Raw genomic sequence first — 26,273 nt, forward strand, 5'->3', positions numbered from 1 at the left:
TGGCTGATACCCATTTTTGCACTGATATGGCAAATCTCATCGATTCATCCATTTTCTGCTGCTAATCTGGGTTACAGGGGCCATAGTCTAAGCAGAGATTCCCAGGCCTCTTTCTCCAGCCACCTCCTTCATATCTTTTGAAGACACTGGGGTGTTCCCAAACCAGCCAAAAAACATACTGTAGTCCTTTCAGCCTTTCTTGGGTGTGCCTTGGGGTTTCCTTCCAGTTGGTTATGTCCCAACACCTCATATAAGGGGCATTCAGGAGGCCTAGCAGTTAAATGCACGAACCACCTCAAAGGGCTCCCTCCTGCAAAGTGGAGGAGTAGCACCCACCAAAATGACCTTAACGTATGTCTAAGGAAGAGCCAGGCTACCCTTTGAAGCTCCTTGTATCTGGAATCTCATTCTTTCAGTCACTATTCACAGCTCGTGATCATACATGACAGTGGGAACGTAGACTGACCGGTTAATCGACAGCTCCTCTTTCAATCTCAGCTTCCTCTTCACCACAGCAGGCTGGTACACTGTCTGCATCACTGCAGACAGTGTACCAATTCATCAATCTCCTGCTCCCTTCCCTTCCTGTGCTGATCTTCCTGACTTTCTATGTATGAAGGGTGGCAAGGTCTCTAAACAGACCAAATATAAATTAATCAACATATAAGTGACCACCTTGTTTTGATTTAAAGAAACCAGTCCAAACATCAACTGTGTTTGTGTGTCATACAAACAGTATGACACAACATACCAGTTTGTGTGTCATTTGTTTGATTTGTGCAAAAACCAGAGCATGAAAGCCAACACAGCCTGGAGTCCATCCGGGGCTGCCTGATGACGAGGCTCACTGTATTGACAGTCTTTTTGCTTGAGTTATCTGTCCCATATTTATATCCGCTATTAAACATTCAGACATGAGAGTGATATCAATCCTCTTACAATATCTTCTCCTCGGAGTAGACTTACTTTCCGCGGTGAGCAGTCATTCAGCTGAAGTGTAGTTCGTGCTGTGAGTCAGTGCTAAAGGAGAGTAGTAGCAGTTCACGGATCAATGGCTTAGTGGTTGCTGCTGTGATGCTCCGTGTTTCATAATGTGTTTTTAAATGACTAAATGAGGGTTTATTACTTGTTCTCAACACTGCATGCAAAACACTGAATATTACTCAGCCACATTAATATTTTTTTATTAGCTTCAGAGGTTTACATGAAGTACCTTTGATGCACGTGTCACAGAAGGTTTAGCATTTAGCATTTTAGTGTATGCATTATACACTAGATTTCACCAGGGAATCTGCTATAGAAGATTTGATTTAATGAAAAACGTGATCATAAATAATGAACTGATAATTGTTATGTTTTAGGGTTTTAGTGTTAACACTGGCCTGTGGAAAAACACAGTGTCATTAGATTGATTGGCCTGGGATTCACTAAATCTACCTTAGTGCAGGTACCAAAGAGAAACTGAAAATCTATAATTATCAACACAACAGAAACTTTTAACAAAAAAAAATACTGCTACTACTATTAATAGTAGTAGTAAATCAAAAGAACTTGAGCTAAATGACGCACTGAGTTTCTCATTTCTTGCTACTACTATTAATAATAACAATAGTAAATATTCAAACTATTCTACATTCAGTGATGAAAACAGACACAAGGAACAACTTGAAACCTGAGACACCTACAGCTCAGAAAAGAAAGAGAACATGATGAAGTGCAGAGAAAACATCCTGTTGGTCTCTGATGAATTTTAGCGTCTTTAAGCATTTAATGTATTCAGACGTCTGACTTCTGGCGGGACTCCCACCCCCTCCAGTGTGGAGCTCCTCTCTAAATGCCACACCTGAACAACTCATCTGCAGCTCACAACCTGGAATTAATGTGCTCCCCAACAACCAAATTAAAATCTGATGTAAATGCCAGACTGATTTTTCTCATCAACTCCGTAGCACGCAACACATCGACCCAACAACCCAGAACTTGAAAGTGCTCTGATTCACCAAGGGCTAAACAAAAATCTGTTTACATTCACAATGAATATCTGCTCATTCCTCCCATCTGAGACGTCTCTTCATGGTTATTATGTGGGTTCTTGCAGCTCAGCTGTGAGGTAGATGTTTATACTTTGTGTTCACTGGTTTCTGTACGATATCTCTCTGTGAAACCATTAAGACATAGCTGAAACTACATGTCATTTTGGTTTGACTTAAACAGACTTTTCTCATTTTAATAAATCTACATAAATGCAATGAGTGCATTTACATAATTTTCACACAGTGTCTTAATAACATCAAAAGAAGAAGGTGGAACATGCACCACGAGGCAGGGAAAAATACTAAAAACTCAAATACTAAAGATGTTTTTCCCTCTCTTCACTCATCTCTTCAGCATATTGGTTGCATGTATTTCCATAAATTCCATAGGTGAATTTCCATCAAGGTTTTTAATTCAGTTTCACTTTTCTTACATTTTTATGAATATGGATTATGCTCAAGCAGGGATAATAAACAGGAATCCAGTAAATGTTGATCATTCCATGCATCATTTACATTTATAATTAAATTAATAGTTGATAGTGATCATTTTAGCTTATATGCTTCCCTGATGAGTTTTCCCTTTCATCACCATAATTTTTATAGATAAAATGAGACTGATTGTTTTTCCCCCTTCTTGCTGATAATATAGTAGAAGCTTCTTCTATTGTCATCACCCCAGCAGGAAGCCCCACATGTTTAATTTGGCAGATTTGCACACGAGAATCCCATTCCTGATGCAACTCCATGAGGATCTTATCAAACCAGGGATCTGATACAACAGTGCTGCAATATGTTTCACTTTACATTTAGCTTGGATCCATGATTATTTTTACTGATTGTAGCGTGTTGGGCGCTAACTTTTTTCGACTTGTGAAGTGGTACATGGAGGAAAAGTTTAAGAACCACTGCACATGACACATATCTGGCATTACAAAGAGAGCAGCCAAAGAGAAAACACAGGGAAAAAAACTTAAAGAAGAAAGAATAAATGGCTAAACTGGTCTCAGAAGTCCACTGGTCTTATTGAATTGAAATCCCTAAACAAGCTCTACACACTGTGTGTCTGTGTGTCACTGAGCGGTTGCACTGCAGTGTTTCCAGTTTAATTTTATATTCTGTTTTTTATTCCTGCTCCTGAAGGCAGTGCTGAGTTGTCACGTTTACTTGTGGATTTAGAGCCTTTTACATTGCCGGCACTTCAGAATGTAAAGACTCGAGTCATTTCACTCTAGTAGAGACGTGGTGCTGAGAAAATGACACATGTTTGAAAATCCCTCTTTTCATGTCCTTGAAGAGAGAGTGTGGGTGTTTTTCTTCCCCCCCCCCCAAAATGAATTTTAGTGTGTGCTTTATATTTACTGGAAAGCTTGGCCTGAAGACAAGCACGTCTTTACATTTCCTAGTGAAATGTCTTACTGCACAGCTGTTTCTGCCACATCTCTAAGCCATGACAAAGACTTCAAATCTCCAGTAGTGTGCATTTATCAGCCTGTGATAACTGAAAGATATTTTCAAAACTATATTAAAAAAAAAAGTGGCCTTTCAAGATATCAAATCGCCCTTTCAATTCAAAGCTCCAAATATATTTGTATTTGCGAGAGGAAGTACTTGAGCTGGAGAAACTGAGTTGCTATTAACTGTTTAGACAGGCTCAAAGTTTGCTCCTTTAATGCAGAAGAGCCCATTATGAGGATCTCTTGTGTGTGCACTCATCGTACTTGAACATCGGCATTGCTTGCCACTTTAACTTTGCTTTCACATCTATTTATTCCTATCAGTCAATACTGTCAAAATGTATTTTCAGTCTGGAAAATTGGATCAAGTTTGCGTCATAAAGGAAATAAAGCGGCTAATACACATTTATCTGTCACTACATTAACCATTCTTTGATATTTGGCCATGTCACTCATCATAGCTTGCTTTGCACAGTTTGTTTTTATTCCTGCAGAAGTAGTCTGATGTTTAGGTTAATGTGTCACCGTCAGAAGTCAGAACTGTGAGGACATATTTAGGACATCTATAGGATCTGGCCAAACATTTGAAAGCATGGCAATACTTTGTGTCACACGAGACACATAAGCTTTACACTCATTGGAGAAGGGTGTGTACACATTTGCTGCAGTGTGCCTGCAACATCTACTAATGTGTGTTAATGTAGTGTTTGTTAGTGTATCTATAGATAATACGTAGGCATACTTTAGAAATATGTGGTGGAAGTGCTGCATTAATTGGCTGATTATTAATGCCTCATATTTGTCAGTTAAAGAATAAATATTTCTGCAAGGAAGGACAAGTGCATTTGTTTAATTTTTGCATGGTCACTAAGACTCAGTGATTTGTTTCTTCTCTTTGTTTGTTTCTCTGCAGCTTTTCTGTGGATCAAGGAGCTTCTGCATCAGGAAAGGTAAGACAAGTAATGTGCTCTTTCTATGTGCATGCACTGGAAGCTGTACACAGAAGCTATATATGTTTGTGTGCGTCTAGTATTTCATAGGTGGTATAATTTATTTCTGTGGCTGTCCTCATGGAATTATATGGAAGATGTTATGCATTTCTCTTAAACCTAACCTGTTTTTAGTGCCTAAACCAAACCAGTAATGGAAAATTAGATGAAGAAATAAATCAATAAAATTAGGTGAAAACCAAGAAAATCAACAAGCACAGAGGTCCCAAAACAGCACAAATTACAACCTCCTTACCATACAGGGAGTGCAGAATTATTAGGCAAATGAGTATTTTGTCCACATCATCCTCTTCATGCATGTTGTCCTACTCCAAGCTGTATAGGCTCGAAAGCCTACTACCAATTAAGCATATTAGGTGATGTGCATCTCTGTAATGAGAAGGGGTGTGGTCTAATGACATCAACACCCTATATCAGGTGTGCATAATTATTAGGCAACGTCCTTTCCTTTGGCAAAATGGGTCAAAAGAAGGACTTGACAGGCTCAGAAAAGTCAAAAATAGTGAGATCTCTTGCAGAGGGATGCAGCAATCTCAAAATTGCAAAGCTTCTGAAGCGTGATCATCGAACAATCAAGCGTTTCATTCAAAATAGTCAACAGGGTCGCAAGAAGCGTGTGGAAAAACCAAGGCGCAAAATAACTGCCCATGAACTGAGAAAAGTCAAGCATGCAGCTGCCAAGATGCCACTTGCCACCAGTTTGGCCATATTTCAGAGCTGCAACATCACTGGAGTGCCCAAAAGCACAAGGTGTGCAATACTCAGAGACATGGCCAAGGTAAGAAAGGCTGAAAGACGACCACCACTGAACAAGACACACAAGCTGAAACGTCAAGACTGGGCCAAGAAATATCTCAAGACTGGTTTTTCTAAGGTTTTATGGACTGATGAAATGAGAGTGAGTCTTGATGGGCCAGATGGATGGGCCCGTGGCTGGATTGGTAAAGGGCAGAGAGCTCCAGTCCCACTCAGACGCCAGCAAGGTGGAGGTGGAGTACTGGTTTGGACTGGTATCATCAAAGATGAGCTTGTGGGGCCTTTTCGGGTTGAGGATGGAGTCAAGCTCAACTCCCAGTCCTACTGCCAGTTTCTGGAAGACACGTTCTTCAAGCAGTGGTACAGGAAGAAGTCTGCATCCTTCAAGAAAAACATGATTTTCATGCAGGACAATGCTCCATCACACGCGTCCAAGTACTCCACAGCGTGGCTGGCAAGAAAGGGTATAAAAGAAGAAAAACTAATGACATGGCCTCCTTGTTCACCTGATCTGAACCCCATTGAGAACCTGTGGTCCATCATCAAATGTGAGATTTACAAGGAGGGAAAACAGTACACCTCTCTGAACAGTGTCTGGGAGGCTGTGGTTGCTGCTGCACGCAATGTTGATGGTGAACAGATCAAAACACTGACAGAATCCATGGATGGCAGGCTTTTGCAAAGAAAGGTGGCTATATTGGTCGCTGATTTGTTTTTGTTTTGTTTTTGAATGTCAGAAATGTATATTTGTGAATGTGGAGATGTTATATTGGTTTCACTGGTAAAAATAAATAATTTAAATGGGTATATATTTGTTTTTTGTTAAGTTGCCTAATAATTATGCACAGTAATAGTCACCTACACACACAGATATCCCCCTAAAATAGCTAAAACTAAAAACAAACTAAAAACTACTTCCATAAACATTCAGCTTTGATATTAATGAGTTTTTTGGGTTCATTGAGAACATGGTTGTTGTTCAATAATAAAATTATTCCTCAAAAATACAACTTGCCTAATAATTCTGCACTCCCTGTATGTCCTGGACTCTTGTAAAGTTTTGTGGAGTTTGGGCTTTTTTTTGATATTCATATTTATTTGATTTATTAGTTTTGTTTCATTCTTGTATTTCTGATGTTAGATTTTTGTAAATGTGTCCAATGTTTCTCTTGTCTTTGTCTCCATCTGGTTTGTCTGTGTCATACTTTGTTTCTACTTCCTGTTTAATTTTAGACCTCAGTCACACAGGCCCACAGGCCAGTTGGCGAGTCCTTGGCAACCTCTGGTAGCTAGGAAAAATATTTGGATTCCCTAACTGGATGTAGAGTGATTGCTGGAGGCTGCTGGTTGTTGCCAGGTGAAACTGGTCACAAAGAGGGTGCTATACCAAAAGTCTACTTTTGATTGCTTTACTTGCCAGAACATTTCTGTGTTTGCCTGCAGTTTGCATGAAAACATGGGTTGTCTGCAAACACTGGCCATTTACTCACAATTAGAAGCTACGAGAAATGGAAAACATTTGCTGTCACAGTTAAAGATGTGCCTTTTGAATTGTGTTTGTTGGGGTGGTAAGGCACAACTTTTACTTTGCAGGAGAACATTTAACATTATGGTTTGTTTTGCAATTTTTTACACTTTCACTGTAACTTATCAAGCAGATCCAAAGGAATCACAAGGACATTTTTGGTGGAGCATCATATAACGCCTTGCAACCAGTTATCACAGACCTCCAGCAACAACTTACTGACCACCTGAAGAATACACATTTTTCTCTTGCAGGTTGCTGCAACTAAGGCCTTAGTACTTACATTTCCATGTGTTGTTACCTATCCCTGGACTTTCTCGCTTTATCTTATCCCAATTCCTTGAATGTCTGTGCTTGTCTCTGTATTCCCTCCTGTGTGATTATTGGCCCCAGTCTCATTGCATTCACGTGTGCCGAGTCTGTCCTGCGTGAATGTATACGCACAGTCTTGCCTCTCTTCTTGTCTGCTGCCCTCCATTTGTGTGGGTTTTTTTTTTTATTCTCTAATCAGCAACCAAATGCTTGCTTTATTGATTGGTTACCACCTACACTTCTTACATTTAGATCTTGTCTTCACCAATTTGTGGCACTTCTTGTTGACAAACATGACTTATAACATCACCACCCATCAAACCCCTTGATAGAGACTCTAAAGAGGACTTTTATCTTGCTGCAGCAAATACGGGTACAGTACTGCTGAGAAAAGAGCATAATATTACACCCTGGGATGAAAAGCATATACGCAGACTGATACTGATGTATCTATTTTAGGCCAGTATCAAGCTATAATATCATAGCATACCATAGTATATTATTCTGATTCAGTTACTGGTTGTGAATGAATAAGTTATGCCTGTAAATTCTCACCTTTAGTCTCTTAGATAAATATTTTAATTGTAGTTTAAAGGTAATAGTTTACAATAAATCGACCCAAGCACTGCTAAAGCAATAACAACGATTACTACAGTATATAGTTCATTAATTAATTACATTTGCATTTAGTCAGCAAACAAAAAAGATGAGGATCACATTTTTCTGTGATTTTTTTTTTTTCTGAATCTACTCACTATGTCGAGCACTTCTTCACTGTTGACTCTGAATTTGCAGACATTTGTCATTCCATCAGTCCATTGGTGAAAAAAAAAGAAGCTACTTGCTGTTGTTGATCCTGTCCTGATTTGTCCTGCTAAAGTCATGTCGCTTGCTAATAACCTTTGTAAGACTTTGTGCTATTCAGTTTTAAAGGCTAACTCCATCATTAAAAGTCTCACCAGTCATGGGACATTACACTGACAATTAATTTGGAAATGTGTGAATAAGAAGAGGCATTAAGTCTAGATGTGCTGCAGAGCTGGTGTTGAAAACTTTCAGATACTTTGATTGGTCTTGTCAGGAGCTGGGGAGACACTACTGCAGTCATTTTAAATTAAGTATATATTTTGTGCATATTTTAGATTTTCTGCACGTACAGTTCAGATTTGGGCTAATAAGGCCACTTGGGGATTTTACGTAATACATTGTTTACAAGGATCCATGTTTCAGTCTTACACTCGCATGTTAATACACATGTTAATACAATTTACTCACTATTAAAACATTAAATCAACCCAGATAATGTGGTAAACCCAACACATTAAATTTTCATTCACTCACCATAAAATGCACTTGTGCTGTCCTTATTGCTGACTTTGACCGTGACATTGCAAAGCAAGAGTAAAGTTTGCTGGACTGTAGAAACAAAAGGGAAGCTGGAAGAGACAGCAGCTGACTGCAGAGAAAGAGGGTGAGAGGGAGAGCTCACTTTTCATTATGGAAGCTCTGATGGACAGTCTCCTGACAGAGCAGGGAGGCCATGAAGCTCCTGTGTAAGAAAGAGCCAAGGCAGGGAAGATAGGCAAGGGGTATTTTGAGAATAAAAGACATTTCCTCCAGACATGATCCCAAAAGTAAGTTATAGACATTGTTTTGCACAGCAATGTCTTCTATGTACTGTGTCAGAGTTTCCATTTTGGAAAGAAAGCTAACTTGTGCCATGCAAACTAAAGGGTTGTGCTCACTGATCAGGAGCTCAGAGATAAAAGGTTAAATATGCAGGTATGATTATTCATAGAAATAACGTCGCAGTAATCCCGCTGTATGCTAATGGCTATAATCTGCCAAGATAGCAAAATTGGTTTTACTGTCAGTGCTATCATCTCTATGGCTAAGTTTAACCCTTGATGATCTTAAATGTTCAGCACCTTGGTCAACAGTTTTTGTTTTAAATGTGCTATATAAATAAATTTGACTTTACATACTGTTTAGGCCACGTGTGTTCCCTCTTGACATTAAACAAACAGTAAAAAATAAATAAATAAACACTATCTCAATTTTAAATTGATTTGCATTAAATGGATTCTGTCAAAGATGAAAGTATTTTAAAACATTTGAGCTGCTCTGTGTCAGATCTGACCTGCATCTATTGCAAAGGATTTTCAGGTCCACCAGCATCAATCAAATCAAGAGAAATTAGCTTAGCTTCACTGCTTAGCTTCCCGCAGAGCATCTGCTCTTCTTTAAAGGGTCATGAAGAGGGACCGCAAAACAGTGACACAGTAAAAAAACATAAATGGCCCTTCATAAATGGCACCTCTGCTTTTTTGAAACCCCATTTTTCCAGTGGCCTCTGCCACGCATGAACAGTTTCGTGCTATGTTGAGCTAAGAGCAGCACACTGTCCAGGGAGCACTCATGAATGCAACAACCGTGTTGTGATGTACATTTGTGTGACCAGTAGTAACAAAGGCTGACAGGGAGTGAGCACATAGACTAAGTATAAAGATCAAAAAAATGAGAGTATAGAGCGCAGTGGGCAGCACAGCTCAAATTTTGGGCCATTTGCTGAATTTAGCAGTCAGCAGCACCTCACATCGCGTTCTGTGGTGGTGCCTGTAGGTGTGAATGTGAGTGTGAATGTTTGTCTGTCTTTCATTGTTACCCCTCTGCCCAGGGTGACCCCCGCCCACCCGCCTGCCCTGTGGCAGCTGGCTCCAGCCACGCCCCCCGTTTATCCAGTTTCACTTTCAATAAAATATTATTCATTAGGGTTACATAATTATGCTAAAGTACATAGTAGAAGTTGTTTTTTTCAAAGAATACATGTTCCAAGATAATACTAATAAAAAACATTCTCCCTACTCTCTGTTTGATTGATTAAACAGTAATCATCAATTTTGTTAATATCGGGTAGGCTATTTATAGATTTCTAAATAGATCTGTATTCTTCACATGAGCATGATGTCTTTATTTATTTATTTGCCTGATTTATTGATTATCATACACACTTTGAAATTGTAAATTAGAGGAGAGTAACCTGACGTTTGTCTACCAGTAACTTTATTAATATTATCGCACGTCATTAGTTGTTGGAGTAAAAGCATTGCCATTTCAGCGCCATACATTTCTACAATTATTGTTATGTGTATTCTACCCCTGCATTACAAGCTCTGTGTGTTTGTCATGTGTGGAAAGCCATTCTGGCTCTTTCAGCGGACTCAGCCAGGAGAATTTATGACCACTTAGTTTCTTTCATCTTCTCCAAGAATTTACAGGACACTTGCCATCCTATCCACTCTGCTATCCAGTGTCTGCAGAGAAATATTGGCATCTGATGAAAAACTCCCAGAATTGGTTGCATACATGAACTGTGGAGGTGGGACTGCGACTCAACTAGATGACACCATTAATGTGCTAAATATAATGTTGCAGGACATACGGTTTCCCTGCACAAAATACATAAGCATTTTTTAACTGCTTCTTGAGAATTTCATGTATGTTGCCAATCGCGTTTCTGTTGAAAGACACCTTTTAGGTTTTTTGTTTGGCTTTTCAAATTCATTTTGCAGTTCACTGTAAATTTGAGGTAACAGGATAAAAGTCCAAGTCTCAGGGGGGATTTGAGCTTTTGATGTTGCAGTTTTATAACTGGTGTCGTTGCGAATTTAACTGGCAGAACACCCGTGCTTTATACAAGTTATCACATCTCCTCACTCGGTGCCTATGCATCAATGCCAAGAACATATACTACAAGAGGAAGAAATTTGATGAAAATGTGTTTAAAAAATTTCTCGCAAGGTGTTCAAATGTGCAGACATTTATATAGCAGTAGACTTCATCAATCACTAGCACAGGTTTTAAAGCTTATAAGTATAACCCTATTTCAAAAAATAGGTTTTGTAAACTGTAAATAAAAACAGAATGCTATGATTTCCAAATTTCAAAAGCCCATATTTTATCCCCAATAGGACATAGAAAAATGTGAACTATTTACACTGAGACATTTTAATATGTCTTGAAAAATATTACCTCATTTTGAATTTGATGTCAGCTAAATGTCTCAAAAATGTTGAGACAGGACAACAAAAGTTAAAAAAGAAGTAGTGCTAAAAGGAAGTGGGTGGAGGAACTTTGCAAATAATTAAGGTCATTAAATAACATAGCTGTGTGTAAAAAGAGCATCTTAAAGAAGCTAAATCTCTCAGAATTAAAGATGAGCAGAGGTTCACCAGTGGATTAACACTGCATCTACAAATTGTTCCTCAACACTAAAAAACTCTCATCATCTACAGTACATAATGTTATCTGAAGGTTCCAAGAATTTGGAGAAATCTCTGTACGCAAGTGACATTATTGGTTGCCTGTGATTTGGGTCTTAAGGCAACGCTGAATTAAAAACAGCTGTGATTCTGTCATGGAAATCACTGCATGGGCTCAGAACACTTCCAGAGGCTGCTGTCTGTAACACAGCTCACTGTGCCGTCCACAAATGCAGGTTAAAACCATATGTGAACATGAGAAACACCGCCATCTTCAGGGGGCAAAGCTTGTCGGTTCTTTATTTCGGTAAGGCCTTCCTTAGCTGCAAGTACATCTATTATAAGAGTACGGCTTCAAAGTAGAAGAGTCCAGATGCTGTACTGGCGCGGACTCTACACTCCAGACTTTTCCTGCATTAAACAGTTTGTGCATCCTGAAATTAAAAATAAGTTTCCAGTCATTTACAAGATGTTGTTAAAAGAAGAACAGATGGTAAACTTGTACTTGTCCTAACTCTGTGTTGTGAATAAAATATGGGTCTATGAGATTTACAAATCACTTCTTTTATTTCCATTTTAAATATCAGCCCTACTTTTTTTTTGAAAGAGAATCATTTTTCTGCACTTTTACCTGCTTTAACCTGTTCCTCACAAATATAGCCTAATCTTGTTCCAATCCATATTTGTAAAAAAAAATATATATATAATAATAATTTAATTCAATTAAAAATTAGTAATAATTGGCATGGTTTTAAGGTAATTTTGAAGCAAAGACGGACTTATACAAATACAAAACCCAAAGCTTTCAGCTACAAATTTAAAACAGTGCCCTCTTGCTTGGAGCCTTTGATTTTCATCTGAACCACAGCAGGGCAGTAGGCACAAGTAATAAAATCAGACAGTATTCAGCTCATTTGACAAAGACAATTAATATTAACAATGCCCCTACACCCCTGGACTTTAGAAAGAGCAACAAGTCATAATTTTTCCTTTTAAAGAGATATTTATAATCTGACTGCAAAGGGCATATTCTCCGCAGAAGGACTTTAAAGTGCTATTTTAATGACAGCTTAGTGGGCAACATATAATTCACACATGGTGCAATATTAGACACAGCACAGTTTTGGTTCTTGTCTGCAAGGAGTTATTACATTGTCCTAGTGACAGAACGCAGTGGAGGCCTTGCTTTGTCAGACTTGTGCATAGAAGTGTTTGTAGCTTAAATTAGATTTATTAACTGTACAAAAAAGGTGGATGTATCATCTGTGAAATGTAAAGCGAGTGCATAAGTTCCTTAAACCTGCATTATCCAAGCCAACCAACATTATTTATTTATGGAAAGAGCAACTTTGCAACATAATATTTACCATATTCAGTTTGAAGAAATCTAAATGATACGTATGATACAAAAAAGCAAAGAGTTCAATAAATCAAAATCTAATATTGTTTAATAAGTAGCGTTAGTCAAGAATAAATGCAGGTTTTCTGTGTATGTGCCTGTGGCAGCAGAGCTTAGACAGATGTTAGAGAAAGTGTTCAGCTGCATGTCCAGTAAGTGGATCTGTTTATTAACCACAGCCACAGTCATTTGGATGACCTCAGTGTCACCTGATTGAGAAATCCAAACAGCAAAAGCAATAATGAAATCCCTCTGCGAGTAATACAGACCTATACCAGCAATTATCAGGTCAATATTCAGACCACAAGAACATTTATTCACAGTAACATATTTGGAATTACACCACTTTTCAGTCACACGTGGTCCAGTCCTTTCACATTTCCTCTTGCCGCTCAGATTGTCCGTGTGAATGTGATCTCACTGCCATGCTGCAATGGTCCATGAAGCACATCATTCACAGTGCTCATTCTAGGGTTTAATCAGGTCAGCGAGATCTTCCATATTATTGTCCAAACACCTCACATGCCCCATAATGATCATAGAACAGCGCTAAAACCCCATCGTTTCCTCTGTGGCCCCTCAAGCCTCGCTCTGAGGAATGGAAATAATCAGCTGGTGAAGGTTCTCAGGTGGCCAAAGTGCAAAGAAAAACCAATAGACTTGTAAAACCTGACTTTACAAGCCCTGCAAAATAAAAAGTAGCCATTTCACTGTTCCTTGAATCACAAATTTAAAAAATCAACTTTAACAGGTGTTAAAGCTATCACAACAATAAATAAATAAAAACGACAGTGTGAGCTGCTACAACTCACCACCGTGCCAGGAAGGGAAAACAAAACAGGCATACATTCATTATGAAGGCATTTCGTCCTAATGCATAGAGTGACAGCATAGTGAGCCCTGGGAGTCTCTGGGCTCTTACCGCCGCATAGCAATAAATATGTTTATATACAGCAGCAACCTGATGCTTAGATGGTTGTCTATTCATACATGGCGCTGTCAGTATCTGGAAACCAGCAGTTTATACCGTTCCTTTATGATGTATATACTCCTCATGGTCACTGAAGCGCTTTGATAGTAATACTGTCTGATACTGTTATTAAAGTGTCAGCAGTGTGATATCACTGGTCTTGTATCATGCTGTTTGAAACATACTGTGCATTCATTTGAAAGCCTTGTCGTAGAGCCTGTCCTTGGTGAAATACATGTTGTCATGATGGTCGTGGTTCCTTTTGATCCTCTAGATCAAAGTATTCTGTTCGTGTGCATTTCAATGTGCATACCTTTACACAGCTGTGTGTACCAGTGGATTTTTGTACTGTATATCATTTCCTTGCTTGTTTGAGTTTTGTGTTTGCTTTTCCTCCCCTGCTAGTCCCTACTTTTTGCAATCAGCTTCCTAAATTTACAGATTTGTGGATGTTTTATGATGTTATGTGCACAGTTACACAGGCAGAAGTTCAGAGTGCTCATTCCTTCTTTAATAAGTTTATTACCAAAGAGCTTGACTGGTCTACAAATGGTCTCTATAATCCTCGCTGAATATGCCATTTGTCACATAAGATTGTGAGCAAATGAATACTACTGCATCAAAAACATTGTGGATTTGTCCCCTCTGAAAGCAAGGCTGAATTTCAGCACCCCTACTGTAGAGGATTCCAAAAATGTAAGTTTTATAACCACTCTTAGATCGCAACATAGATAAAATGATGAATAACCAATAAAAATCTGTAATTCATACTACAGCTTTTTTTTTCTTGCCTCAGCACTAGCGCAAAAAAAACAACCCATCCATTTATTGTCACTTAAACAAGCAGCTGTATTTTTATATGCATTAAAGCTATATAAACATTTAACAGTACAAATGCAAATTCCTTGCTGAAAGTTTAACCAAAAGGCATTTCCAGTAGAAATGGGCTGACATATCCTGAGCATAACCATGAATAATATCCACTGAAGTTAAAAAGAGATGCTTTGCAACATTAAACTGCAGTGTGCCAAATAAAAAAGTCAAATACATATTTTTTGGACCATAAAGTGCACGGGATTATAAGGCACATTAAGTGAAACAAAGCAGTCAGATAAATCAAACTTTATTAAACTCATTCTTCTTGCTTCCTCCACTTCTGTACCATTGATTCATTAATGCTGTATTGTATCACAGCTGCTCTATCCGGTTGTTCAGTGATGACGCGACAAATCCTACTTCCGGGCCTAAAGTAGTAGCGTTTAATATGGCTTTTGTGTTGTTAACATGTTTAATGTTTTGTATTTTCTTCTATTTGATCTCAAAAAGCTCCTAAAACAGTCAGTGATCACTGTTGACCTCCCTCTGCTTTTATTACCGCTAATTATTTATTTAAGCTCAGTTTTTAAAACCTTAGGATGTAACTACAGCCCATCCCATGCTTAGGTAACTAGCAAGCTAACTTCTGCTAACTTCCTGCTAACTTCTAATGCCATTAAATGTAACAAATTCTGTTTACATGGATGCCTGAATGTTAAACTTTATAGTTACACCTGGTAAAGCAGCAATGCTGATCGTTTTATTAAAGATGAAAGAATTTAGACGTTTTCTAACTCTCAGTGATGCTGCAGTGTTCATTTGACTTTGGGACCTGAATCGGACGGAGTTTAGGACCCAGATTACTCCCAGATTTAGGAGCACGGCAATAACGATGGCCCGCTTGCATGTTCTACAAAAAAAATGTGCTTTGTTGTGTATCTGACAGACAAACACAAAACCAGTGAAGTTGCACCATTTTTAAAAAACCAATTCTGGTTCATCCTTTTCACTCAACAATCCGCTTTCCCCATTCTCATTCTCCGTTGCCGCCATGCTTTTTCGGCAATGTGCGTATGAAAACAAAGGCACTGCGCATGCGCGTTTTACCCATATTCTATCGCGATATTTCATTTTCTTATCGTTGCCTAACATTGTACCGGTATTACCATCAACGGTATAATATGGCCCAGCCCTACTAACCACTTTTAACCTAATGTTCAGCCACTCAACTCCAACAGATGCTTCAGGCACGACTCAGGGTCAGTATCTTGCCCAAGGATACTGTGCAGGTTGGAGGAGCCATGGCTTGAACTACAGACCTTACAATTTGCTCTCTCTCTTGAGCCACAGCCACCCCCAAAACAGAAGCAAAGATCCCAGTAAATGTATTTACATATATATACCTTGTATATGTTGTTTCTTTGAGATGTTCAGTGTTTTGCAGTATTAGAATTGTGATGACAGATTATGCATCTTGTTGTGTATAATGCATTCAGTGGCTGTAAATGCTGAATTGGGTATTTTTTTATTCTTGGACTCTATAGCAGCAGCTTTGCATGACTGATGTTCAAAATAATCCTTATTTGGATTCATCCTTATCTAAAACAAGTAATTTCAGTTCTGTTAACTCCTTCCTTTAAAGTCAAAGTTAACTTTATTGTCCTTGGGCCATAAAGCAAGGAGACTGTGGTAGAATGAAATTGTTTTTCTCTTAGATATAAAGAAGGAAACAGACTTCACATACATAACACTTCTGGGAGTGAGTATTTATAGTTTATGATTGTGTATATTTAAAGAGGGTTCAGGGCCCTGTACTACGAAGCAACTTAGGCATACTCAGTATCGTGCTGTTATCTGTATTTACTGACCTTAATATTCGCAATCAGGATAAGCTGACCGGTCATAAGCATGGATAAGTGTACTGGCAGCAGAGTAGCTGATTTTGCAAAAAAAAACCCATAATATCAGGGAAATGTAAACACATCATACAGACTGAAAGTAAGAGAGCTGTCACAGATAAATCAGCTGTGTGACTGTGTGTGAGATAAAAGCACTGTATAGTAGTTTAGTATTAAAGGTGCTGTATGAATGTGTGAGTGCTTCAAATGTTTTAGTCAGAAAGACTGGAAAAGAGCTGTTAAATTAAAAAAGCTTACCCTATTTGAAGCATGCAAAAAAAGCCATCAAAAGTGCTTACTGTGTATTGCAAGTTAATGGGCTCATCAGTATCACAATTCTATCATTAAGGCATGAAGAAGTGATGGATTATAATCGAGGATTTCATTTTATAAATGTTTAAAAGACTGTTTTAGTTTTTAATTCTTTTAGCTGTAGCCCCGGTGGTGGTTAAAGCTATGAGAGTACAACAACAGATTTCAAATGTAGGCTTAGTCTTTGTGCAAATTTGTTCTAAGCTCAGCAAGTACAAATAGATGCTCTGCTTTAGGAGCTTAGAAAACAATACAATTGTTGAAAATCTGTTTTGCCAACAGGGCAAAAAAAATTGAGCAATATAGGTGCATCCAAGGCTCTACGACACAAAGACACTAATAACAAAAACTTGACACCCTCCTACTATCTGCACACAGAAGTATCTTCTAGGAATAGCGATGCTATTTCCCGGGGAATTGATTGGTCAGTAGGATTTCATACCTGTTAACATTTATGTTACCTAGAGAAGAAGAAATCCTGCTGCTTAGTACAAGCCTCGGGAGTCTGATTGTCTGTGGGAATAAGCTCTTGCATTACATCGTATGTTGTGTTTGGTACTTTGGAGTTTTTTGACTTTTTGTTTTGCGTGCCTCTTTGCTGCTTTGTATGGTTTGTGGTCTGTTTTGTTGTTGTGTTTTTTTCCTGTGGATGTCCCCAGCCACACCTGGGGCCCCACTCGCAATGTTCAGGTATCCACATACTTTCTGGGTTTTCACACAATATATTTTGTTCTGTATCACTTTAAAGTTGCTTTAATATAAAAGCACAGGCTTCTACAGAATCACTAGAAATCCCTGAGCTGGCTGTAAGAACACCAGGTGCTTTCTGTAGGCACACAGGTAGAGAAAATAAAGCAGTGTTAGAAATAAAACCAAATGCATGAGTGCAGAATAACCTAAAAACAGCTAATGCACAGTATATCTGAGGAAAAGTGGAGGCTCTGTACTCAAATATGCTGCATATGTATGAGAGAGAGTGTATGTCTGTGTGTTTGTGTGTGTGAGGGAGAGACGCACACAAAGACAAAGAGGGGGTGCATGGGGACGAATTAAGAGGGTAAGATGTATAACAGCAGGGCTTTAGGGCTCAGCAGAACGGAGGAAGGTGATAATTCACAGCTCTGCAGCTCCTCCACATGAGCTAGGCAGCCACTGTCAGAGTCGACCCCTGCTGCTAACCTCACACTGTGGCAACACATCCTCGGCATAAATATTAATCTCTCTCAGAGTGATCTGCTGCTGATTTTGCTGCTTAAACAAGCAAAGGGGTTTCTGTTTATCCTATAATTTCCTGTATCCTCCTCTCATCACATCCTCGGGCTGGTGCCTGTAGAGTCAGTTTATCCCAGTGGTCACATCAGCTGTCCTACATGCCCCCTTCCTCACTCCCTTCATCCTGTAATTGCAGCCCAAAGGCCAAACCAGACCGATAAGCAAATTAATTAAGAATAGGTCACACAGCAATCCTCAATCATTAATTCTGCTCTGACCCCATTTGGGCTCTGATCTAAAGCAAGTCAATGTTGTTTGAGAGACAACAAAATGCATTACAGCAAATAAGCAGCGCCAGTCCATGACTGATAGTGTTCCACTGTGTGTTTTTCTATCCAGGTATGCTTTTACTGCATTGGCAGTGTGTTTGGGGTGATTGTCATGCGCAAACATGGAACTGTTGGTGGATCAAAATCTGGTGGTACTTTTCAGCCTTCATAATTCCATCAATTTTGACAAGATCCCAAAACCACTGGCTGAAATGACAAACCATGATCAAGCCTCCAACATGTTTTACAGATGGCTGTAGACACACTGTTTACCTCTCTCCCGATCCTCTCTGTACATACGGACGATGGTTTGAACCACAATTTTAAAATTTGGATTGATCACTCCATCTGACCTGTTGGTGCTGATTCACAGTCCAGTTCTTGTGTAATTTGGCATACCTCAGACTTTTTTGTTTCTCTTTCACTTCCTTAAGTGTGTTTCTTAACAGCCACACTTCCACTGAGACCTTTTACTGATCATGCTTCAGTGAACAGTAGATGCATTAGCTGAAGGGCCAGATTTATCTCTCAGATCTGGAGCTGGATTATTTTTCTATTTCTATGACATGACTTTTAGATAATGTTCATCTGCTATAGATAGTTCTCTTGTACTTCACTTGTCCTGTTTCCTCAAATAACAGCATAGCCTACATTTTCAGCTAATAGCTCTTTAGAAATCACCTAGCTGGTACAAAATACCATTTTATGCCTTGGGATCTTTGTTATCTTTGGCATTTTTTATAGGTTTAACTGAAGGAATGGGATCTGCCGTTAACAAAAAAATCGAATTCAAAATTTTAAAGACTACTTTAAAAAATTGCAAGAAATTCTGATTCCTTAAAAAGCAAAATATACAGAAAAAAGCAGTAGAAATTTGAAAGGCAAATTAGATATTTGAATGGCATACCTTTGCTCAGTGTGTTCCAAGTACCACAGATCAGATTACAGTGTGGAATGATGACCATCAGTCTGTGTAAAGATAAATAGGTACAGAAACAGTACAAACACAAAGCAGATAAATCTGAAGCAATGACTGATGGTAAATCAAATTGCAATGGTTCTTACGTAAATGTTACCAATACACACACGTTTAAACTCTGTCAGCTGTAAACTGGAACTATCACAGTGATTGTGCTTGATCGGGCACAAACTTGGAGAGGGTGTGATTTCCAAACCAATGGATCCCGTCTGTCAGCACGCTAGTCTCCACTGAAGCTCGCCAATGCATCTGAGTTAGCAATCTAAAGATTGCAGCTGATATGTCTGAATATATTGACAGCAAGCCTAATGAAATCTAAAATCTCTGATAGGAGATGTGGGTTTGCTTGCACACCATCTGGATAAGCTTTACAACAAGGTGTGGTCTGACCTTTTTTTAAAAAATACTTTTTTGTATTTTCAGTGGGATTTGGCAAAATCCGAAGGACTTGATTTCATTTTATTATTTCATTTCAGCTTTTTAGAACATAAGTGTTACTCTGTTATAAGGGAAACCTTTTTTTCCTTGAGTGCAACTGTGCAACTTTATGACACACCCATACAGGTGCCTTGCAAATGTCAAGTTAGGAAAACAGTCCAGTTTTCAGTATTGCTAGGTATTAATTTCCTTTCAATTCTTAACTATCTTACTTACCTATCTATCTGCTTTAACACTACCTCTACATTAAATCCATTTAAGCAATCAACAAATCAGAAGTTTGTGCATATTTTTAATTAAACAGTTTCACTCAAACTTCAATCAAATATGAATGCAAAATCAAGTCTGCCAATAATAATAATTTCAGCTGTACAGAAATATATGTTTCTGTCTATGAGTCAGATGTTTAATAGATGTGAGCATTTGCAGGCAGCAGACATGCATTGTGAGCAGAGGTAATCAAAAAGCGCCGTGTTTTATAACCACATATTGTAAATTAACCTGTCTTCTAAGAATTTCAAACACTCCTGATCTGTCGCAGATTGATTTCTTTACTAATTTTTATTTTCCAATACATGGAAGATTTTCCCAAAGACAAAAAGTTAAAGTTTTTCTCGTTCATATTTATTTAAGAACCATTGGGTTGAAAGAAACCTTTGCAGTAATAAGCGACCACACCTGTCCCATTAATGAAGTTGATTTGCAGTCCACAGGTGAATTAAGAGGACGGTCGATTTCACATCTCAGATGTGTGCAGAATAAAAACAGCTCACGAGATCTGAATCCACCAATTAAACCCGCTTGTTTATGGCTGCTTCTGTTGGTGGTGGAGCATTATAGTATGATGTTCAAACGGATATTCAAACACAATCACCCTACGAATGTAGGTCCATAATGCCTCTTTAAAGTTAACATATTCAGGTTCTGACAGATGAAGCTAATGATGGAGTCGAAAAGCTGTTGTATTCTGTTTTTCTGAGGTTCTAATATTTCAACACACCAGAAGAAACAGTGTCAGGTTTTAATACTAAGCTCTGCCCTCCAAGGTCAGGCCCGATCTGTACCATCATTATTTGCAGTCAACTGTTACAGCTACAGCATGGTAATCTTCCCTCTAGCCTTTCTCCAGTTGTTTTCCTCGACTCGTTATAAAGGTGCATGAACCTGTGTGAGGAAAAATGGTACTGAACTGTCCACAAACAGAGATCAGGAATGTGAGAAACTGTGGAAATCTGCACTTTTAGTGGGGATTGAACTTGTTGTCATGATAATAAGAGCTGTAAATATGCAGCCTATGATTGTTCTTGTCAGCTTTATACTGTTCTCAAAAGTCAAGAAGAAAAACATGAATTAATTTCATTGGTCACTAATATATAGCTTTGTTTTCACTGAATCTGCATCCTCATTAAAATTAGAACTCAAGACAGTGTGGATGGACAAATTCATTGTCAAGGTAATATCACAGGGTTAATCTCAATCACAGCTGTCATATTTAAACAAGTAGTTTTATTTTTATTTTTTGGAAGCTGCTGTAACAAACTAAAAACACAATCATATTACAATGCTGTTGATTTTCTTTGACTACTTAATCTCTTTGTTGGGGTTGGGAGTGTGGCACAGCTATACAGAACAAGCCCTCATTTATTATAATATCTGGTCATGTAATAACAGATGTTTACAGATTTCAATCCATTTCTAACTATTTCCCACCATACTTACTGTGGTCTGAATCATTTAATGAGTGTGTAAAATGTACAGCTTTTTCCAGTGATTTGGTTTCTTGTAACACAGAGAAATAAGCAAAAATGTGTCACTACAAGCCACATGAGAACAATCAGTCCACTTATTGAGAGCTACAATAATAAATACACGGAGAAGCTGCTGTGTTTTTGATTGAAGAATTTACATTGACTTTATGCCTACCATCTACAGCAGTCAGAATGTCTGCCGCGCTCTTCCATATCCTAGAATGAAAACATATACATGGCTATGTTTAACTCAGACCCGGACAAGCTTAGATCCCATTCTCACCACATGAGAATCACTCTGGAATTCTTTTGAAACTGGACTGAGACCACCTCTGTCATGGTGTGCTGTGTGGCAGGATGTTGGACCCAAAACGCAGGACTCATAAACGGAGGAGTAAACTCAAAACTCAGCTTTAATGCTGGAGAACTTCACATCCAAACACAAAGCAAAACTAGAAACTAAACCAGGAATTGAAAACTTGAATTGACTTGAAACACAGAGGGAAGAAACACATAGTATAGTGAGAGTATGACGCAACAGCAGACAGAGGAAAACACAGGGCTTAAATATACAAGGGAGTAATGAGGGAATGGGAAACAGGAGGGAAACACAGCTGGGATTAATTAGACATAACGAGACAAAGGGAAGCAAAACTAGACACACTGACATACCGCACGAGACTATCAAAGCAAAACAAGAAACATGACACATACGCAAAGACACAGACTCAGAGACATGGGCTTCACACTGAGACATGACTGAGTCGGAGTCAGAGGGAACATAGAGACAAGGGTCACTAGACATGAGGCGTGGGACCAGGACAGGTACAGAGAAAACATGGGGACAGAGACTAAACACAGGCTAAGAAGAATCCACAGGAAGGAAGAACTAAGATCACTGAGCATAAATGAAAGATAACCAAAACCAGGAATAACAATCATCAAAGAATATTACCCAGTAACTGAAACACAAATGTGACAACCTCCTCCACAGGGTTTTAGTCTGTGTAGCTGTTTTGGCCCGTTTAGATTTTTTTTTCTAAACTAGTCATAACCATAGCCACTCCCACTTTTAACCACATACACAGTCTGAGTGGTAATTTAAAGATATAGAAAAAATATGTATCTGGGCTGTGTATAAAAAATAGGTATGATTTCCAGGAAATGAAAAATGAACTCATTCTTTTTGATAGCCTCCTCTGATTGCAAAAACAAATCGAGTTGTAGAGAAATTGTGGAGCTAATGATCTTAATCGCTAGTGCCTCATCTTATTTACATGATGCTCATAAATAAAGGTCAGTTTTAGAGTAAAACAGAAGAGCAAAACGAGATATTCTTCAGAGCCGAACCACCTTTTGATTGGCAAGTCGCTGAAACATGAGGGTCCCTTGGTTTCTCAGATTCATCCTTTCCACATCACATTTGATTTCGAAAGACTAAGCTAGCAACAGTTAAATTCCTTGAAACAGGATTTCATTAACCATCGGCTCGTGTCATGATGACTACCTTCATCTCTGATATACAGTCTGTGTAGTTTTCAGCAGTTATGTCTGGCGATGAACCTAACACTTAGCTTATAAATCAGTAGTGTATTTCGCACATTCTTTGGGATTTTCAGTTGTTATTTTAATGCTTAAATTATTATTTTTAATTATGTTCTTCTATCAGATAATAAATATACGCCGATACCAGTATGTGTGTGACTGGTCACTTTAAGCCGATATTGGTTCAGCTCCAGAAAACAGCATATAACCACTTTTAAAGAAAACTGTAAGAATAATTTTTAATAGCTGAGATTGTTCTACTGCTTAATTCCCCACCCAGATTTTAGACTGGTACAGAATGGAGTGTGACAACCATGTGGAGCTGTCATACACATTTTGCTCATTGTTTTCAGCATCTACTTGTCTACTAGATGTAGTGGAATAATACTCTGCTGTACACTACATTATTGTGACCCTGGCACGAGCAGAGACTGACTCAACGAGACGCATCTTCTCATATCTTTTGCCTCTCAAGTTTTCCTCCTTATTTTAAATCAGACTCAAGTTCTGGCAAAGATAAGGGTTGTGACATTTAAATGGGCAAGTTTTTGAACTGACTTTATCTGATTTGCTCTTTATCGACTGGATGTCGGCTGTGGTCCTAGCCGTTGTTGTCTGTCACTCTGATAAAATTGCCAATCCGTTTATCTGGCATTTAACAAACCCTGCCAATGAGTGACCTCAGAGATGGACCAGGTCCAGGGAACAGGCTGGCCTTTTCCGGATGTCCATTAACTGTAAAACCACAGCTTTACAGTAAAAGCGGCCTCTCTCCATCCTCACATTTTCCAGCAGAAGTTATTAGCACGAGTCTGCCGGTGTTCCACTCCAGTAGACTGATGACCGATTTCATTAGTTCCCTCAAGTGCCAATCTGCCCTCTAATATGACAGCAAGAGACAGACTAACATGCCTTCTGTGGCCTCTTCAGTTCAATCCACTGTGCCCTTGAGGTAAATAACTGGGACATAGAAATTCTCGCGGTAAGCATTGCAGCGATTAAGATTCGGGTGTGGTAGTGCCACAGTTCACCTTGGGCATTAAACAGTTGTTGGCTCTGCTGAGATTGGGACACTGCAACAGCTACAGCCGATGATACACACGGTCAAGTGCTAAAAAGAGTTGAGGATGAGGTGAAGGCAGAGAATAGGAAGGGAGGAGGGGAAGGCGGCGCCGAGCCTGTTTCCTTCTCCTGCTTCTGTCTGTACAAACACAGGCAGACACAGACCCTGAAGCTGTGACTTTGAAGTTGTGTCTTTGATTAAGGAGTTAATTAAAGAAAAGCTGCATGCAGGCTAGCAGATAACTGAGAAAAGAAAGGGAAGAGACAGTGAGAGAAAAGGAGCGGAAGAAGTGATATTGGCATTTATAAGTTGCCAGAGAGTTTTTATGATTGACAGAAAAACCAGCTGGCACTACAGAGATGGATATAAAGGCTGTAAACGCCACCCACATGTGTGAACAGCACAGTATCTGTCCTCCTGCAAGCTGTGGTGCTGGCACCACAAAGCGCGAATGATAATAGATGGTAGTTGGACAGCTGGAAAAGGGAAGTAGAATGATAATTTATATGAGGAATTAAGGGCTTGATGGATAGTTTTGTGTGTATGGGATTGACATCTTATGTCTGCCTTGATCTGTTTCCTGCCACTCGAACACGCCTCCTACTTCTGTAACATCTACTTCTTTCTGGTTTTCTTTCTTCATCTCATCCCATGTTCTCCTTCTCCTCCTCTTCCTCCTCCATCAGGCATGGCCTCGTCTTTCACTAAAACATCTCTTAATTGTATTTAACTGCCTCCACCACCACTCCTCTCCCTGACCTGTTCTTCACCCCTTCAGTTCAGCTTGCTTCTTCACTCCATCGCCAAAATAAATAAACAAGACATCAAAATCAATTTTAAAAATAAAATAATACAAGTCCTGATTGCCTTTGTCAATCATTTGTCTCTTTTCTTTTCTTTTATCTAGTCTGGCTTTTATAAGGGTGTGGCAGGCTCACAGGTAACCCTTTCCAGTCTAGTGAATCAATCCCGTGCCATGCTGGAGGAGCAGGCACGCCACCTGCTGACAGAGGCGGAGCGACAGACCATGGTCTACTACGTGGAGGAGTACCGGGACGGACACATAGGAGTGGAGCAGCTGGTCATGGCGCTGTTTGAGCTGCTGAACACGCACGCAAAGGTAATCTATGAGGAGGCTTGTGTGAGTCTGACAAAGTAAAGAGAAAGATCAAAAGAGAATACATTTTCTGCCTGTGTTCTCCTGTAAAGTCTCTGTGTGGGATTGAAGTTTTCTTAGCTCTTCTGAGATTTATGCTTGTTTTATTTTTCCTTCCTCCCCAGCTCTTAAAAGTGTTGTGATTTTCTCATAGTCTGCAGAAGTTCACCTTATAAAAAAACACGATAAATCAAAGACATTTTATTTCCAATTTCTTAAGTACACTGCAGTATCATGGGCCGACAGAAAGCCTGTGCAAATGGCATTAATGTATTTAGAGATACTGTACGAGCAAGTACACCAAAAAAGCAATTTCATTTAAAAAATAATTTAGAAAACTAGATTTTATTCAACTTCAATGAGCCAAAGTGACCACAAAATAAAGCTAATGTATAAATAAAGAAGCTCCATCTTAGTGCACTTAGTTTTCTCAGTATAATGTGTAAAATGTACCAAAAAAACCCACAAATGAAAAAAAAACCACACACAATTTACAGTAATTTCAAAAACCAGCCTGTGTTGGTTGTTTTTCACAGGTAAACCTAACACTGAAGAATCCCTCATTTCATTTTCACGCAGGAAATCTTTTAACATAATTCTCTGTATCTGACACAGTTTTTCACATGAAGCCAAATACCTCAGGCACTACGTACTTTTCATCTAACTGGAGAATGTGCCCAGGACTGGATAGTGCTCCAGCTTCACCATGGTTACTGCAGCTGATCTGATGCCATTGTAGACAGTCTGTGTTGTCGACTGACTGCACATATGGAGTGACTCATTCCCAGCTCTTTTGTCCACTCTGCTATCCTTAGGCATTGGATCTATTTTTATCAGAGCCGCTGATGCAGCTCACTTAAGAGCGTAGATTAATGCCATTCATTATTAGCAATTAACCTAAAACTCAGTGGCGCATTTTATTTGTTTCTGACATTGTTTAAACAAACCAAATTATGTTTGTGGTTAGAGAGAAAGAAGCAGGAGATAAAGGGAGGAAATAAGGGAAGGAGACCACCTGTCTGATTGTGTTTGGCCTTTCTCTGCTCTCTGCAA

General features: G+C 38.9%; 1 protein-coding gene across 4 annotated transcripts in view; it reads left to right on the forward strand.

Moving 5' to 3' along the window:
* whrna (whirlin a) overlaps positions 1-26,273 on the forward strand; it is a 199,389-nt gene that overhangs the window by 146,787 nt on the left and 26,329 nt on the right. For all 4 annotated transcript variants that reach the window (XR_014893003.1, XM_085279034.1, XM_085279036.1 and 1 more), the window contains exons 5-6: positions 4,404-4,440; positions 24,972-25,184. Coding sequence is in view for 3 of the 4 variants with exons in the window: in XM_085279034.1 (XP_085135160.1) it covers positions 4,404-4,440; positions 24,972-25,184 (250 nt within the window). In the remaining variant the exon portion in view is untranslated. The remainder of the gene's footprint in view (positions 1-4,403; positions 4,441-24,971; positions 25,185-26,273) is intronic.

Source organism: Mchenga conophoros, linkage group LG7 (assembly GCF_057382185.1).
Source record: "Mchenga conophoros isolate Kocher_MC1m ecotype Shallow Benthic linkage group LG7, M_conophoros_male_GT1.1, whole genome shotgun sequence".
Lineage (NCBI taxonomy): Eukaryota > Metazoa > Chordata > Actinopteri > Cichliformes > Cichlidae > Mchenga > Mchenga conophoros.